We start from the raw sequence: 15,263 nt of genomic DNA, 5'->3' as shown, positions 1-15,263 counted from the left end.
CTGTATTTCCAGCGATAATCTCACAATTGGCAGCTTGCGCTCTGAATTTTATCGCTTTGGAGATAAGCGTTACTGATAGCACGCTATTGCCGCGATAAAATTCAGAGTTGGCCAGCGATAATTATCCTCACGCTAAAAGCGCTGAGCGATAATTATTGCCGGCCCTTGCTGATATGCCCCCATATTCTTCTAAGTGTGCCCGTGACCAAAGCACTCCTCTCCCCTTGTTGGGGAGGGATCCAGCATTTATGCCCTGGAGTCTCAGCTACCCCGCTGAGAGAGTCCACCGCGACAAGGGAATCACACAAAATGGAAGTCTGAGAATGACCCCTTTACTGCAGGGAGCCGTCTCACACCCAGCCGGACATCGGGCACAGTTTCTTCCTCATCTCCTCGCTGTGTCTCATACCCCACCTCTTCCCTCCTTTAATTCTTGGCTTGCCTCCCCTATTCCTTTCCTCTCTCCCCTGAATCTCCCTTCTTGCCTGCTTTGTTTTTCCTTGTGCCGATTCTCCGCTCAATCTCCCTCCCCGTCTTCCTTTGACATTACCCCCTACCCTTCTACACGCCATGAACCAACGGATGTAACTTGTAATTGATGTACCTTTCGGATGTAACTTGTAATTGATGTACCTTCTGTAACAATGTGTAACGTGGAACCAAAGCAACTCTCCTCATGTAAAGCTCTCTGATACCTCCGGGTCTAGCCAGCGCTATATAAAACTCAAGTAAAGAAATAAAATAATTAAGCTCTCTACCTCAATTCAGGCAATTGTTCCAGGCCCCCCCTTTTTCTAAATAACTTTATTGGCATATAGGGATATCACATAGAAAAACACATTCAAGTAGGAGTCCAAGTCGAGATGCCCATCTCCCCTTCCCTACTGTCCACATATAAATGGAAAATGTACAGCATATTGCTTAATCAGCAAATACAGAGCTATCCAAGGAGGCGAGAAAAAGGGAGAACAAAGCCCACAGAAGTCTCTCACAAATACAATTCTCAATACTCATTCCTATTCAATGGAGCAAATATCAACCAAAGTCTTGTTATACTGGAGAGGGAGAACAGTTTACATTATCTACGGCACTCCATGCCGTTATATATCCAGGACCCCTTTGTAACAGGGCTCTCCAGCACCTGAAGATAAGGCACATTTAAAGAGGACTAGAATACTCACAAACAGTCCCTTTAAACCAGGAGTCAAAAGATGGAGATGATACAATGGCTAAATTGTGTAGACACACGGAATGGGCAAGCTATTTTCCCAACGTCCCCAGATCTTGTCTTAGAATCAGAATGATGCAAGTCTGGAAGAATGGTATGCAAGATGTGGCAGTTACTCGAGCAGAGGAGTATGGTCCAGTAAAGAATCCTTAATGCACATAAATTGTTTAGAGTTGCTTGCAGGCTCTTTTGCAATCAAGAGCTTTGCAAAGAACAGAATCAAATTTGCAATCCTCCTTCAAATGGACAACATTACAGATGTCAGGTAAATAAATAGACTGGGAGGAACAAGTTCAAAGCTGATTTAGCCATGTCCATTTGGGAAGTTTTATCTCAGAGGAACATATCTCTGGAGGCAGAATACTTACCGGGACCGGATAATACAGTAGCAGATTGGAGTCTGGATCGCCAAGTATTTCAGACTCTGAACAAGATACGATGTCCTTTGAGCATAGACCTCTTTGAGTCTAGCTTGACAGCTCAGTAAGGAAGATGTTACAGCTCGAGATACGTTTCCAAAGCTCTAGCAATGGATGCTTTTTAGGATTTGTCCATGGGGATTCCTATTCTTTTCCACCATTTCTCATGATTCCAGGATGTGTTTTCAAGATTAGCAGCTAGTTGGCAAGGACCACATTGGTAACTACACTGTGGAGGGCACTCTTAAAACTATCAGTCAATCGACCAATTCATATTCAAACATTTCCTCAGCTGTTGAGGGACCCTGTGGGTGACTTCACAACCTGCTTTGGAGGGCAAGTTCACTCTGGTGGCATAGAATCTTTTGGAGTGGTCACAGGCAGGCCTGGCCTTTTGAATCAGCTTCTACTTATATCAGAAAATCCTGGGGGAAAGATACAACATATATCGAAAAGTCAACTTAGGAAACCTGAAGTAGTGGGTGGGGTATCAACTCCGTTTTCTCTCACATCACAAGTGTTCTAAATTTTCTGTCACCCTTAGCAAAAGGACAGAAGGCTAGCAGAACTGATAATGGATATAGATCAGCTATGTAATGTAATGGTATATTTATATAGCGCGGCTATCACTCCGAGGAGCATCTTTGCGCTGAGAATGTAAACCTCGATGGAAAGAAGAGGTTGTTTACTGAAAGACGGTAGGGATGGGAGATCAGATCAGCGTTTTGCATAGATTGTCCGGAGCACTTAAGATCCAGGTTTTTAGTGCCTTCCTAAACAGGGACTCTGATGTGATTTGGCGGAATTTTGGGGGGAGGTTATTCCAAGCCTTTGAACCTAAGACCGTGAGTGATTTTCCTCCCTTTGACACTAATCTGAAGGCAGGTATTTTTAGCAGATTGTCATTTGCTGATCTCAAGCTTCGGGAGGCAACATAGCGCTTAAAACCAGTTCGAAGGTATTGGGAGCCCCGAAAATGGAAGGCGCTAGAATTGATAATGAGGACCTTAAACAGAATGCGTTTGTGAATTGGTAACCAGTTTAGGAAATCTAGTGCCGCTGTTGCGGACGATCGCCTGGGCCATTTCAGTCCCAGCCATGCAGCCGCATGCTGGGCCATCTGGAGCTTACGCAGTACTGCTCTATTAGTTCCTGCATATGGACTATTACAATAATCTAGCCTGCGCAAAATATACGTAGCATAGCAGCAATACCAACAACACCCACAAAAGCTTTGGTAAAGCAATTTTACATGCTAAAAAGCATATAACCAATTCACAAAAGTGAACTGTCCATGAAAATATTAGGCATTGAGAGAGGTGATGATTTTGGGGTCACCCCTAACCTAGGGGGAGGATCAAGCAGATGCTTTGAACACAAAGAGCATATCATGCTGTTGAACGATTCAGTGGTGGTCCCTTCCTCCTAGGACCACCCCAAGCACAGTTATGGGCAAAAATACAATCCTAACCAAAGGCCCTGCAAAGCATTATGGGACGAGATTAGCAGTGGGCAGTGAATATTATAGTGTCCAATATCAAAATAATTCTATAAAGAGCTGCAGTTCAGCTAGTCATTACTAGAAGTCCCTCACGAGTCAAATGCAAAAGCATTGAAATTATTATTACATCAAGCTGCAGTTACACTAGTCGTTACTAGATGTCCCTCACGAGTCAAATGCAAAAGCATTGAAACCCTTTCATGAAGCTTTTGCATTTGACTCGGATGTCCTTAATAGGATGTAGAGACGGCTCTAGAGCTTATAGCATCATTGGAGGACAATAACAGCTTAAACTTGAAACTGTTTTCAGAAAAATTGGTAATGTTGTTATGTTTGGCTTCTTTTCAATAATAAAGAGCTAGATCTTTCTGCTTTGTATTTATCTCCTGTGAGGCTGGTTGACATACCAAAAATGCCTCTACTTCCATTGAGATCCCTGCTTTTCCTCTACAACCTAAGCTGTATGTGTTCAGATGTCTGAAGCAGTATGTACAAGTAACAGAGAGTATGAGGACATCGGATCTGCAACTTTTGACAGCTTTGCATAAGCCATTTAAGCCTATGTCTTCTACTACCCATAATCAATTGGTTAAAAGTATAGCGGTCATGGCAGGGATAGATACAGATAGTTTGAGATTCACTCAGCAAAGCGTGTAATGGCTTCTAAGGCTTCTGGGGCTTTTGGGCTGGGGCAAGATTGGTGGATAGTTTGATAACTGGAGATTGGTAAAGGGTATTTTGATAAACTTTCTATTGCAAACCTATTGCTAGGGCAACTGGAATTACATGGCAGAAGAGAACCAAATTCTGAGGCAGGATTGACTAAATTATGGGGCATTAAAAACAAACTATGCGGTGTAATGCAACACAATTTGCGATAGTAATAATTAACTATTTTGACTTTTTTAAATCCATTTTAGCACTGTCTTACCAAAGATTTCACCTCATTAGTAAATTAATGGTAAACAATATATTATAAAAATAGCACATATTTATTATTTAATGATAACACATTTCATAACTATTTGTTAAATAATAAATATATACTATATTAATATTTTATACATTCATTTATATGTATCTATATTTTAAAAGATTTCAAATAATTGAATTTAACATTTTCTATGGAGTTTTATTTTTTGTACCCACCATCATTATTTTCTAAGGGAGGGTTTTGCCAGTATTGATGTTTGGCCATGTATACAACTGGAAGTTCTACAAAGCCAAAAGTTACATACCTGTAGGTAAAGTTCTGCATCATAGGTATCTTCATTTAAGTCATAAACCTTGAATAATTCCATGCTGCCTGGTGGGCCCTGGAGCAACGTCTTTCATATGTGTAGAATATCCAGGAAAAGGATCTGTATAGCATTCATCGCTGAAAGACATTTTCCATTTATTTGTGGTGTAGACTGTCAGTGTTGTATTTTCCTGGTGCATGTTGGTTGAGACAGCAGGAGACAGGAACTGCAAATCTAACAACACTTTTCATAGGGAAAGGGGCTGTGTCAGAAAGCCTACAGTGCAAAGGAAAAGATAGCCTGGACCAAACAGTTTTATTGTTTGTACCCTCTTTGCTTATTTTATATGAGAGGGGGTTGTAGTATCAGTGTTTGGCCACGTATACTACTGAAAGTGTTACAAAAGCAAAGGTTACATACCTGTAGGTATAGTACTGCATCGTAGATATCTTCATAGAGTAGACTGTCAGCGTTATATTTTCCTGGTGCATGCTGGTAGAGATTGCAGGAGGCAGGAACTGCAAAGCTTACAACACTTTTCATAGGAAAAGGGGATGTGTCAGAAAGCCTACAGTGCAAAGGAAAAGACAGCCTGATAAGGTAACACTAGAAAGTACAAAATGAGACCTGTACCTTTAACAATCCCGGAGGGACCCCATCCCACAATGCCCTGCAGTAGCAGTTTGCCTGTGAGAGTCAGTTCTTTTTTAAGGGAAGAACAAGATAATAATACAACCTGACAGCCAGGGAGGAGGGAGGGTATTTATGACTTCAATGAAAATACCTACACCGCAGAATTATATCTACAGGTATGTAACCTTTCCTTCTGAATCATGGGATCTTCATTGATAGTCATAAACCTTGAACAGAATGGCAAGCTAATGAAACTTCAGAAAGCGGCTGTCGGGTATTTACAAATATGTATCCTGTGAGACTTTAAAGGTCACACAAGGGAAGCTATCCTGAAAAAGATAGTAGAGAAACATAGAAGGAGAAGAAAACCTATTTGAAGAGGTTTCTTAAAGTCTCTTGCCAAAACTTAGCGTCGTCTTGATTGTTCGATTCCAAACAGTAATGTTTTCTGAAAGAGTGCAGAGAGTTCCAGGTTGCTGCCCTGCAAATGTCTTGAATAGGTACTTACCTCACCCAAGCTGTGGTCACAGCTTTTCTTCTTGTTGAGTGAGCCCTTTGTTTGCCTGGTAAAGGTTTATTGGCAATCTAGCAACATAGGGCAATGCATGAAACTATCCATCTAGATATGGATTGTTTTGAGGTTTATAAATCTTGTCTCATGGTCTCATAATTTATAAACAGTTGGGGTGATTTAAGAGTACGATCCGTCTTAGTAAAAACAAAGGACTCTTAAGATCTAGGGAGTGTAATGTTCTCTCCGCTGCAGATGTGGAATTTGGAAAAAGGTAGGAAGAGTGACAGATTGATTGAGATGGAAATATGATACTACCTTGGGCAAGAAAGAAAGGTGTGTACATAAAACAAACCTATAGTGGTGGAAAAAATAAAGGGTTCTACAGAGGATAGAGCTTGCAATTCACTGACTCTACGAGCCGAGGTAATTGCAACCAAAAAGACAGTTTTTAATGATAAGTGTTGCAGCAATGCTTTATGAATCGGTTCAAAGGGCAGACCCATTAATTTGGATTGTACTATATTTAGCTTCCAAGGAAGAGAGGGGTTTCTGCAAGGAGGAAAAACTTTGTTGAGGCCTCTAAGAAAGTATTTAATGACTGGGATCTTGAAAAAAAAAATTCTTGTGTTGGATATTTACTATACGCAGTGATAGCTGCTAAGTGAACTCTTAAAGAGGGCAGCTGTAGGCTAGACTTGGCTAGGTGTAGTAAATAAGGTAGAATAATGTCTTCCTGCATTGTGATGGGATCATAGTTCTTTGAATGACACCATATACAGAAGCGTTTCCATTTAAAAGAGTAGCAAATCCTTGTGGAAAGGTGCTTGGCTTCTTTAAGAATGTCCATGCAATCTTCAGAAAGATTTAGATGTCTATACTGGATGAACTCAGGAGCCATGCTGCAAAATTCAATGATTGGATCGAGAATTCTGCCCTGGTGTTTGGAGAACAGGTCTGATCTGAGTGGGAGACGCTTGTGGTGGGCTATGAATAAGTGGATAAGGTTCGTGTACCACCATTGTCTCTTGGCCAATCTGGAGCTATCAGGATCATTGTGATGCGTGATCTCAGTAACTCTTGAATCACCCTCGGAATTAGTAGAATTGGCAGAAAGGTGTACAGAAATGGAGTCGACCAGTCTATAAAAAGGGCATTGCCCAGAGACTTCGGTTCAGGAGCGCTGGATGTGAAGTCTTGGGGTTTTCAGTTTAGGGCGGTTGAGAACAAATCCAGAGTTTGGGGAGCCCTATTCTTGGAAGATAGCATCTATGACTTTGTTACTGAGGGCCTACTCATGTTTTTCTTTATTGAAGCAGGTGAGGAAATCCATGTTTATAACTCCTGGGATGTGAAAGGCTGCAATGGAGAATTCTCTCGCTGGAGACCACTGTTTGAGCCTGGTAAGACAACTGTTTGGACCTTGATCCACCCTGTTTGTTGATGTTAAACATTGTGGTGGCATTGACTATTTAAATCATGAGGTCCTTCAACTGCAGAGATGAAAGAAACGCTTTGAGGGCCAGTAACACTGTTGTTTTCAGTTTTAGGTCCCCCATCCTTTTAAAGATGCATCTGTGACGATCATCTGAGTTGGGGTTGTTTCTTGAAATGGAACTACCTTCAGCAGATTGTTCGGGTTGGTCTACCATGCAAGGGATAGGCGTGGGAAGGATCCAATTTTCCCAGAGGCCTGTTCTTTAAGACCTTTGATCTTCCAGACATTCCTGTAGAGGTCTCATGAACAAGCGTGAGGTACAATGTTGATGCATAACGCCATTGATTCTTGTAGAGACACTGCTTTGCGATCTGTGGGCCTGGTCTGTTGTAGAATTTTGGAACATTTTGTTCTAATTGAAAACACTCTCTCCTCCGAACGACACACACTTTCTTTTGGAGTGTTTAGAGTAGCTCCTGGAAATGTGAGGCCCTGCACCGGTGTTGTGATGGATATCTGTGGATCGACCTGGAGTCCTAATTTTTCCAGGAGAGATGTTGTGGTGGCATAGTCCTCCTTCGCTTTGTGAAAAGACTCTGCTCTGATGAGCCAGTCATCCAGATATGGATATAAAAAAATACCTTGTTTTCTAAGTTGAGCCACCACCACTGCCATACATTTGGAAAAAGTTTGTGGTGATGATTTGACTCCAAAGGGTAGTGCCGCAAATTGATAGTGGTGAGAGTCCACTAGAAATCTGAGAAATTGTCTGTGACACGGAAGTATGGGAATATGAAAATACGCATCCTGTAAATATACTGCACAAAGCCAATCGTTCTTCCTCAAGTGCGGGAAGATTTAAGCAGTGAAAGTATTATGAATTTCTCTTTATTAATTTGTTGAGGAACTTGAGGTCCAGGATTGGTTGAAACTGGAGAAGTGATTTTTCTTCTTGATCAAGAAGTATCTCAAATGGACTCCTTTGCCTCTCTGATGTAGTGGGACAATCCCTATGACCGTTAAAAAAAAGAAATCTTGTTTTTGAAACAGCAACTTGCCACTTACATTGAAAAAAGTTATATCACAATAGCTCGATGCGACATTAGTGTACCGATAAATAATGCTCTTATTACATACCATAGCTGATTTTTCACAGGTCCTCCCCCATCCACCTTCCCTCAATCAACCGGTTCTGTTGCTTCTTGGTCATATCTAAGTCTATCAACCAGCCTGCACAACATCCCTCGATATTCGTTCCAGGTACCCCAAATCTTATTCCATTTTTTAGGGCAGCCCTTACTCTCATTGATTGCTCTCTCCGCCAGCATGCACCAGTCCATATCTGCCTTCCACTCATTCAAAGTTGAGCCGTCACTGCCCTCCATTTTCGTGCGATGTTACGTTTTGCAACCATGAATCCCAACGTCACCCACAACCGCTTACTGCTTGTGAGGTCTGAGTCTCCCCATACATTTAGAAGATACAATATCAGTGATTTGGTGTCCTCTACCATATATGCTTCTCTCATGCTCGTCAATATAGCTAACCAACGCTCCTGCAGGGCTGGGAAATCCCATAGTAGGTGGTAGTAAGTACCCTCCCATCCACACTCTCTGGGGCACAGTGGCGTAGCCGTTATTCCCATTTTCCTCAAAGTGGCACATGCATAGTAGACTCTATGTAAGATCTTAAGCTGCACCAGTCTAAAGCGCAGGCGTATGACAACCTCCCTGGGAGAGGTCGTAGCTTCCAGCCATTCCTCATCTTCAAGTGCCCAGGTCTTCTTCCCATCGAGTCCTAAGAGTTGAGAGGGGATCCTGGACATTGTTTATGATTTTGCGGTACACTAGGGAGATCGATTTTTTATCCAAGTATTCATCTTACAGTCTGTCCTCCAGCGGGGAAGCTTCGGGCAGTGCCGTCCCCTTAGGTATTGCCGCTTTCAGGGCATGGGTAATCTGGAGATACTTAAAGGTTCCCGACCCCGACACCTGGTGGTCCCTCTGCAGGGCCGAAAAGGATTTGACATCTCATCCCTCCCAGAGGTCGCCTACCTTGGAGAACCCAATCATGTCCCACCTGTCAAAGCCTATGTTTTGCACCATCAGACCCAGCTTATTGGAGTCCCACAATGGGATCAGTAAGGTGATTTTGTCTTGCCAACCCAATGCCTTTGTTTCCACCTGCAATATCTGGAGTGTGGTTGAGGTCGGGGTGTGAAAGACGTTCGTCGATTTCCCCCATAGAGTGCTCCAAGACGGCCACCTGGTTGCATATTATGACGATCCAATCTGTATGCTGGGTCGTCCACAGGCTCTATGGCCTTCTTCTGGAGTAGTACAGATGTTTCTGGCTTGAGGTCGTGCAAATGGGCCAAAATGGTTTGTTGTGGAGGTTCTGGTGGTGGGGCGCTCGTGAAATGTAGTTCGTAGCTGCTCTGAATAATATCTAGGACCAACTTGTCTGTTGTTATTTTTGTCCACTCTTCCCAATGAGACTGTATCGCTCCCCCACCAGAGTGGGTACTCTGGAGGGAGTATGTGATACTAATTGTTTTAATTGAGAAAATGTTTCCCTTGGTTTATGAGGGTTTGTTGGGAGAGGATCTTCGTCTTTGTTATCAGCTTTGAAAAGACCGCTGAGGCTATCTCTGTTGTTGTTGGCATTGGTAAAGCCACCTAGGATTTTGGACCCTACGGGTAGAAATGTCTTTCGTCTTTGTGTTTAATTGTTTGAAGAATTTTTCCTGCTCTTCTAAACCTACTGCCTTAAGTGTTTCCACTTCATTTTTCATTCGTAACATATCCTCTTCCGTGTGCTGTCCGAATAGAGAGGATTCGGAGGAAGGCAGATCAGCAATCTTCAGTTGTACATCTGGCTTTAAAGATGAGAATCTCAACCAGGTTGTACGTTTATAGGGAAATACCATGGCAAAAGGTAGTAGCAGACAGATCAACAGAGTCAACTGCAGTGCTGATGGAATGGTTGGAAATGAGAGTGCCCTCTCTGATTATTTTTATTGTCTGTGATCTGGCGGATCCAATATGAACTGCATCGTTCCTTCCCAAATCTTCCTATGATATCTACCCAATAGTGCTGCTGACTTGACACGTGAATGTGTAGATGCTGTGCCACACATCTTCTTTGCAATTGCATACATTTGTTTGCATCCTCGGTCAGGTGGAGTTGTGGTCTCCGGAGCAGAGGCATGTTTCCTGTGTACTATTGTGACTGGTTTAGGATCAGCCTTGAGGAAGTCTGGATCCTGAGGAGGAGTATTGTATTTCTTTAATAGCCTCGGAGTTGCAGATTCCACTGTAGCTGGAGTCAGAAACCTTTTCTGCACGATGTCTATAGGCCTGGAAGAAGAGGTTGCTGAGTTTCCAGTATAACCGATACTGATTGTTGGTGGGTATCAACTTGTATTTTGGGCTTAGTAGCACCTCTGGCTAAAGCGTCCTGAAAAGTGACAATATCATCAACAGGAGAAGATCCAGATGGAGAACGAGGCGGAGACGTTGGTGTACAAGAAGAAGAGGAATCTGGAGATCCTGTTTGTGATAATGTTGACAGTGATAGTGGGCGATTGGGAGCTCTGCGTCTTGTAGGAGATTTAATAGGTGAAGGAGCTTTCCACTTGCAGATAGGCAACATTGATGTAACTCTTGAGTGTCGTTGCACATGCGAAATATTAAGATGTTGCGCAGGAATCTGAAGAGGATCAGAAGGAAAGATAACAGGTCGTATTGGTGGAAGACCTGTATCCTGCTCCGGTAAGGAAGCTTTTATATGCTGGGGTGAACCAGACCAGCGAAAAGAGGATGAAGAGATCTTCACCTGAATTATGTTCGACGTTGAGTGAGGGGTGCTCGACGCTATACACTGTCTTTTAGATGGCACCGGAGAACTTGTAGGAGAGGCATGACTCTTCGAAGCAGAGTTTTTTGACGTGGAAGAGTGGCATGATCTTGACATCAAATGATGTGACCCTGACAGCGAATGACAGCGATTAGTGAGATCTTGACGTTGATCGAGGTCTTGCCGTAGATGCCGACACTGGAAAAGAGCATGACGGCAGTGCCATACCTGTCTTCAGCATTGAGGTCAGTCTTGCAGTCGATAAGAAACGTCAAACAGCAGCAATGTCCCGTCAAAGTTAGGCCGTCCTTCGGAGGCTAGCACAACGGTAACAGACTTCTCAGCGTTGACGTTGAATGCAACACACAACCTGGACCAAGACAAATAATTGCATGTTTTCTGATACAATAACACGCACATCAAGTGATTGAGCTGGCTAAAAAACATGGCCCCGTTTCATTTCAAGGACACAAAATATAGATCTCACAGGACGTCTGGTGTACAACCAATCGAAAGCAGAAGAAATATCTAATGCTCAGGTCATGATGGAGAAAATGAAATATGGGCTTTGGCTTACTTGATTCAGCTACTATGCTGGTAATGACTGATAGGAAGATCACAAAATATGAGGACCTGATTCACTGGAAATGTTACCGGACCCCCTGCATTCATCAAAGATGCAGACTTTGCAGCCAGAAAATCCCCACCACAACCAACCAAGACCTGTCATACAATGGACCAGCACCTGGAGAAAAGAGAGCGAATGTATGCTATCATCTGCTATGGAATGTTGGGGACAGGAACAGAAATGGAAGACAAGAAGAGCCTAGAGACACATAAAGTAACTTCTTAAGAACTCCTGATCATAATGAACACTGCACCCGTGGCCCTCTCTGGGTGATTCATCAGATAGCTGGTCCCAAGGAATGGCTGACATGAGAAGTACACCAAATGGTGATTTTATATGCACTTTTTAAGTGTTAATGTTAGCTCATTGTGTTGTGTCATTTTGGGGGGGAGGGGAAGGAATTGTGTCTACCTTACACTGAGGACAAACATATACAGGGGCACATTGTCAGAACTTAATTGCTGTTGACCCTGGTTAGGATATACATAGATGTACAATGACAATTGGCTTTTCTTCATGTGATAAACACCTACTCATTAGCTTGGGTCAAATAGGTTAAGTGCTTCCAATACTACTATAAGACTGTAACACCAGAAATAAGGTACTGATTTGACTCTCCGGCCTATGTTTCATGTTGAATTCATGACAGGTGGGTTCGCTGTCCTGACTTTCCCCTAAATATTTGGTCTAGAGTATTGTTGGCCGAAGGACCATATTGAGCGTTTTTTTGGTCGTTCTTGATCCTGTTTTTGTTCATTCTCTATTCCCACCCCTTTCCTCAAGTCTCTCATCACTCTTGAGAAACAATTGGGTTCCACCTGCGTACAACTCACGACTTTAACTGGCACGAAGCCGTACTCCTTTACTATCACCATCTCTTTGAGTAAGCCTTTCTCAGCAATACAGAGTCCATGCCACCCCTCAGCACTTGCACTCCACGCCTGCACCTTCTCTTTCTACTATATTATGGCGTGGTGTCATCTCTAGTACCTTCTCTTCTCAGTACGGCTCTTCTGGGTGTAGTCAGTCAATGTCTTCAGCATATTATTGGCATAACACACTTTATAAAAAGGTTCTTACTGCCCTTGACTTCAAGTGGGGGGGGGGGGGAGTGGCTATATTAATCAGAAAATCCCTTCCTGTGGCGTATCTTCAAGAACTCTTGAAGATACACCACAGGAACTAGTTATAGGGGATAATTGTCACAACCAATACATTCCAAAAAATGTGTTGCCTAAATCACTGCATCAAAAACCTAGCCATTCATAACGAGGGCCTGAGTATTTTAACTGTATTGTTATTTTACAAAAGTAGCTGCTGGTTTAGAGGTCATTTAGAGCAGGGCAGTAGGGCTAGTATGGGTAGAAATTATACTTGTCCCTGTTTCAGCATTTTTTAATGCAAGGAGCTCAAAGCAAATTGTGCTTCTCGGATCTTTGCCCAGCCACTACCAGCTGGTAACTGGTGCCAACTGCCTTAGCCAATTCCACAACATGGGGGTTTCACATGCACAGAAAAAATACAAATACTGGATGTACGAATTCTCCTGTTTTTTGTTTCTGGCGGTGAGATAGTTACCATACGTGGAACAGGTGAATTGCATGGGGTTGCTCTGGCATCTGCTGTTACCACATAGCCATAAAAAATCCTACTATTTTCTCTTACATTTTATTTGCGCACAGTATGCTTCTCACCTTGGAATCCAGCACTGTCTTCCCCATGTGCTTGGACAGTATCTCTGCGTACTTCTGGACTGTCAGGCATTCAGCGCTCAGTCCAATGGGCTTGCCCAGGTAACCTTCAGGGGACTGGAAGATGCTTGCCACGACAGGTCCAATGTCATCTATGGATATTGCATCCAGCGGAATGTCCGCCAAGGGCAGCACTAGTGTAGAAAGATGAAAGGAGATAAAGTGTGAGCAGAGACAAGGTAAGCAAGGTGAGTGGGGAGAATAAGGAAAACGGTAATCTCTTGCAAAGTTTTGCAGATGCCCTAGATTCCCAGAGGATCAAGGAGGTGTCTGGTCTTCATCCCTCTGTATAATATGTCCCCCCCATGTATACCTGAGTTCATGAAGTGCATTCAAAAGGCCGCATTTGTCTTCTTGAAGGCACATACATGGAGCTTCACCCCCAGCAGTGCATAGCAAAAATGGCTGGTCCTTTGGACCTCACCTCCAGGTATTCAAGAGCCAACCTACAAGTGGGTATGGGTATACCCAGTCGTGGGTCCCTTGCTCGCTGTGCCACTAGATTCAAGCTAGCCTGGCTGATGAGGGGAGATACCCCGAAACTGGTCCCAGGATGCTTGACTTGGCCTGGCCGTTCGGGCTGGACTGTTTCCATGGGCACAGGGTGAAGACTGATTTGCATGTAGCTGGGTCCAAACAGGGGTGACGTGGCGAGCAAAATAACGATGGATAAAACCCAGATCTGTGACTCGGGTGAAAGTTTGAAAAGTTTCAACACTCTGTCCATCATTTTATGTTGCGGTGTTTCTATGTGCGCCCTAAGTGGCTATGGGTGTGCCCAGGTGTGGGTTCCTTGCTTGCTGCGTCCCCAGATTCAAGCTAGCCTGACAGATTAGGGGTGATACCCCGAAACCGGTCCCATGATGCTTGTTTCCGGTCCAGGGAGGGCCTGACCTGGCAGTTTGGGCTGGACTGTTCACATGGGGAGCAGGGCCAAAATTGATTTGCATATGGCTGTCTCCAAACTGGGGTGACATGGCGAGCAAAATAACAATGGATTAAACCCAGATCTGTGACTGGTGGTGAGTGTTTGAGAAGCTTCAACACTCTGTCCATCATTTTGTTTTATGATGTTGCTACTAACAATCTGTACCATGTTATGTGTACTGGTCAGTTAGATACTTCAAAGGTTCATGCACCCATAGTTTAGAGTTGTGGGTAAAGTGAGAGCGACTGCTCAACTTTCTCCTGGATCATGGGAAGGGTCTCACACTCATGAAGGTCCTGCGTACATAAGCTCTAGAACCTGGACCATGTAAGTCCCATACCCAGGTTATAATGGTCTCCATCCGCTGCCTTCAACGGCTTTGCGTTAGTGAAGAAGTTCTCAAAGTAGAAGCTGACACGGACACTTGTCATGGGCACCCCTATGTCCCAAAAGTACTGCTCCACCTCGCCTTTGCTGTCCAAATGCAACACTTCCAGCTTCCCGCCTGTGAGCGCCTTCACGTTCTCAAACCCGATGAATACCACGTGCTTCGTACCAAGTCGCTTCGCAATATCAGCCACCATTTTGCCCTGTAGAAGAAAGAAGGCATCTCTTCAGTTAGAGAACATGTTATGAATTACTTCCAGCATTGACGTATATAAGAAGGGTTTTTTTGATAATCAAAAGTTACTGGGAATTGTTTCACTCCTTTCAAGAAGGAGTATGCCAACTTTAGAGCCTCATCAACCAACTGATAATATATGCCCTACTACAAAGAAAGCTCACAGAACTGGATGGGCCATCTCTGCAGATGCATGACTCACCTATGCAAACATAGTGAACGATATAGGACCTCCCACAACATCACCACTACATGCAACTGCACTGCAGATGCAACTCGACTTTATATCATCATAGGAGACAATGCAGCACGGAGAAACTACACCAAGTGCAAAAGTACTTTGTAACTGCAAATCCCTCCATCTGTCCAAGGCCAGCCTGTCCTCCATTGAAACTGTTCTTGCAGATTAAGACGTTTTGATGGAGATAGCATATGGGGTGTTCTATGCAAATAACCTGTAGCAGAAACTTTCTTTTTTAGATTAGTTTAATTCCGCTTCACTGAT

The 15,263-nt window shown here is 43.4% G+C and overlaps 1 protein-coding gene across 1 annotated transcript in view; it reads right to left on the bottom strand.

The window, feature by feature from the left end:
- The window catches only part of LOC146830449 (nmrA-like family domain-containing protein 1), a 55,004-nt gene that overhangs the window by 13,190 nt on the left and 26,551 nt on the right, over positions 1-15,263 (bottom strand). The window contains exons 3-4 of the mRNA XM_085603749.1: positions 14,477-14,726; positions 13,152-13,342 (exon numbers count right to left, since the gene is read on the bottom strand). Of these exons, the coding sequence (XP_085459875.1) occupies positions 13,152-13,342; positions 14,477-14,726 (441 nt within the window). The remainder of the gene's footprint in view (positions 1-13,151; positions 13,343-14,476; positions 14,727-15,263) is intronic.

The sequence above is a fragment of the Triturus cristatus genome, chromosome 5_1 (assembly GCF_964204655.1).
Source record: "Triturus cristatus chromosome 5_1, aTriCri1.1, whole genome shotgun sequence".
Classification (NCBI taxonomy): Eukaryota; Metazoa; Chordata; class Amphibia; order Caudata; family Salamandridae; genus Triturus; species Triturus cristatus.
The sequence above is the reverse complement of the archived record's forward strand: the minus strand, read 5'-3'. Positions and strand labels throughout refer to the sequence as shown.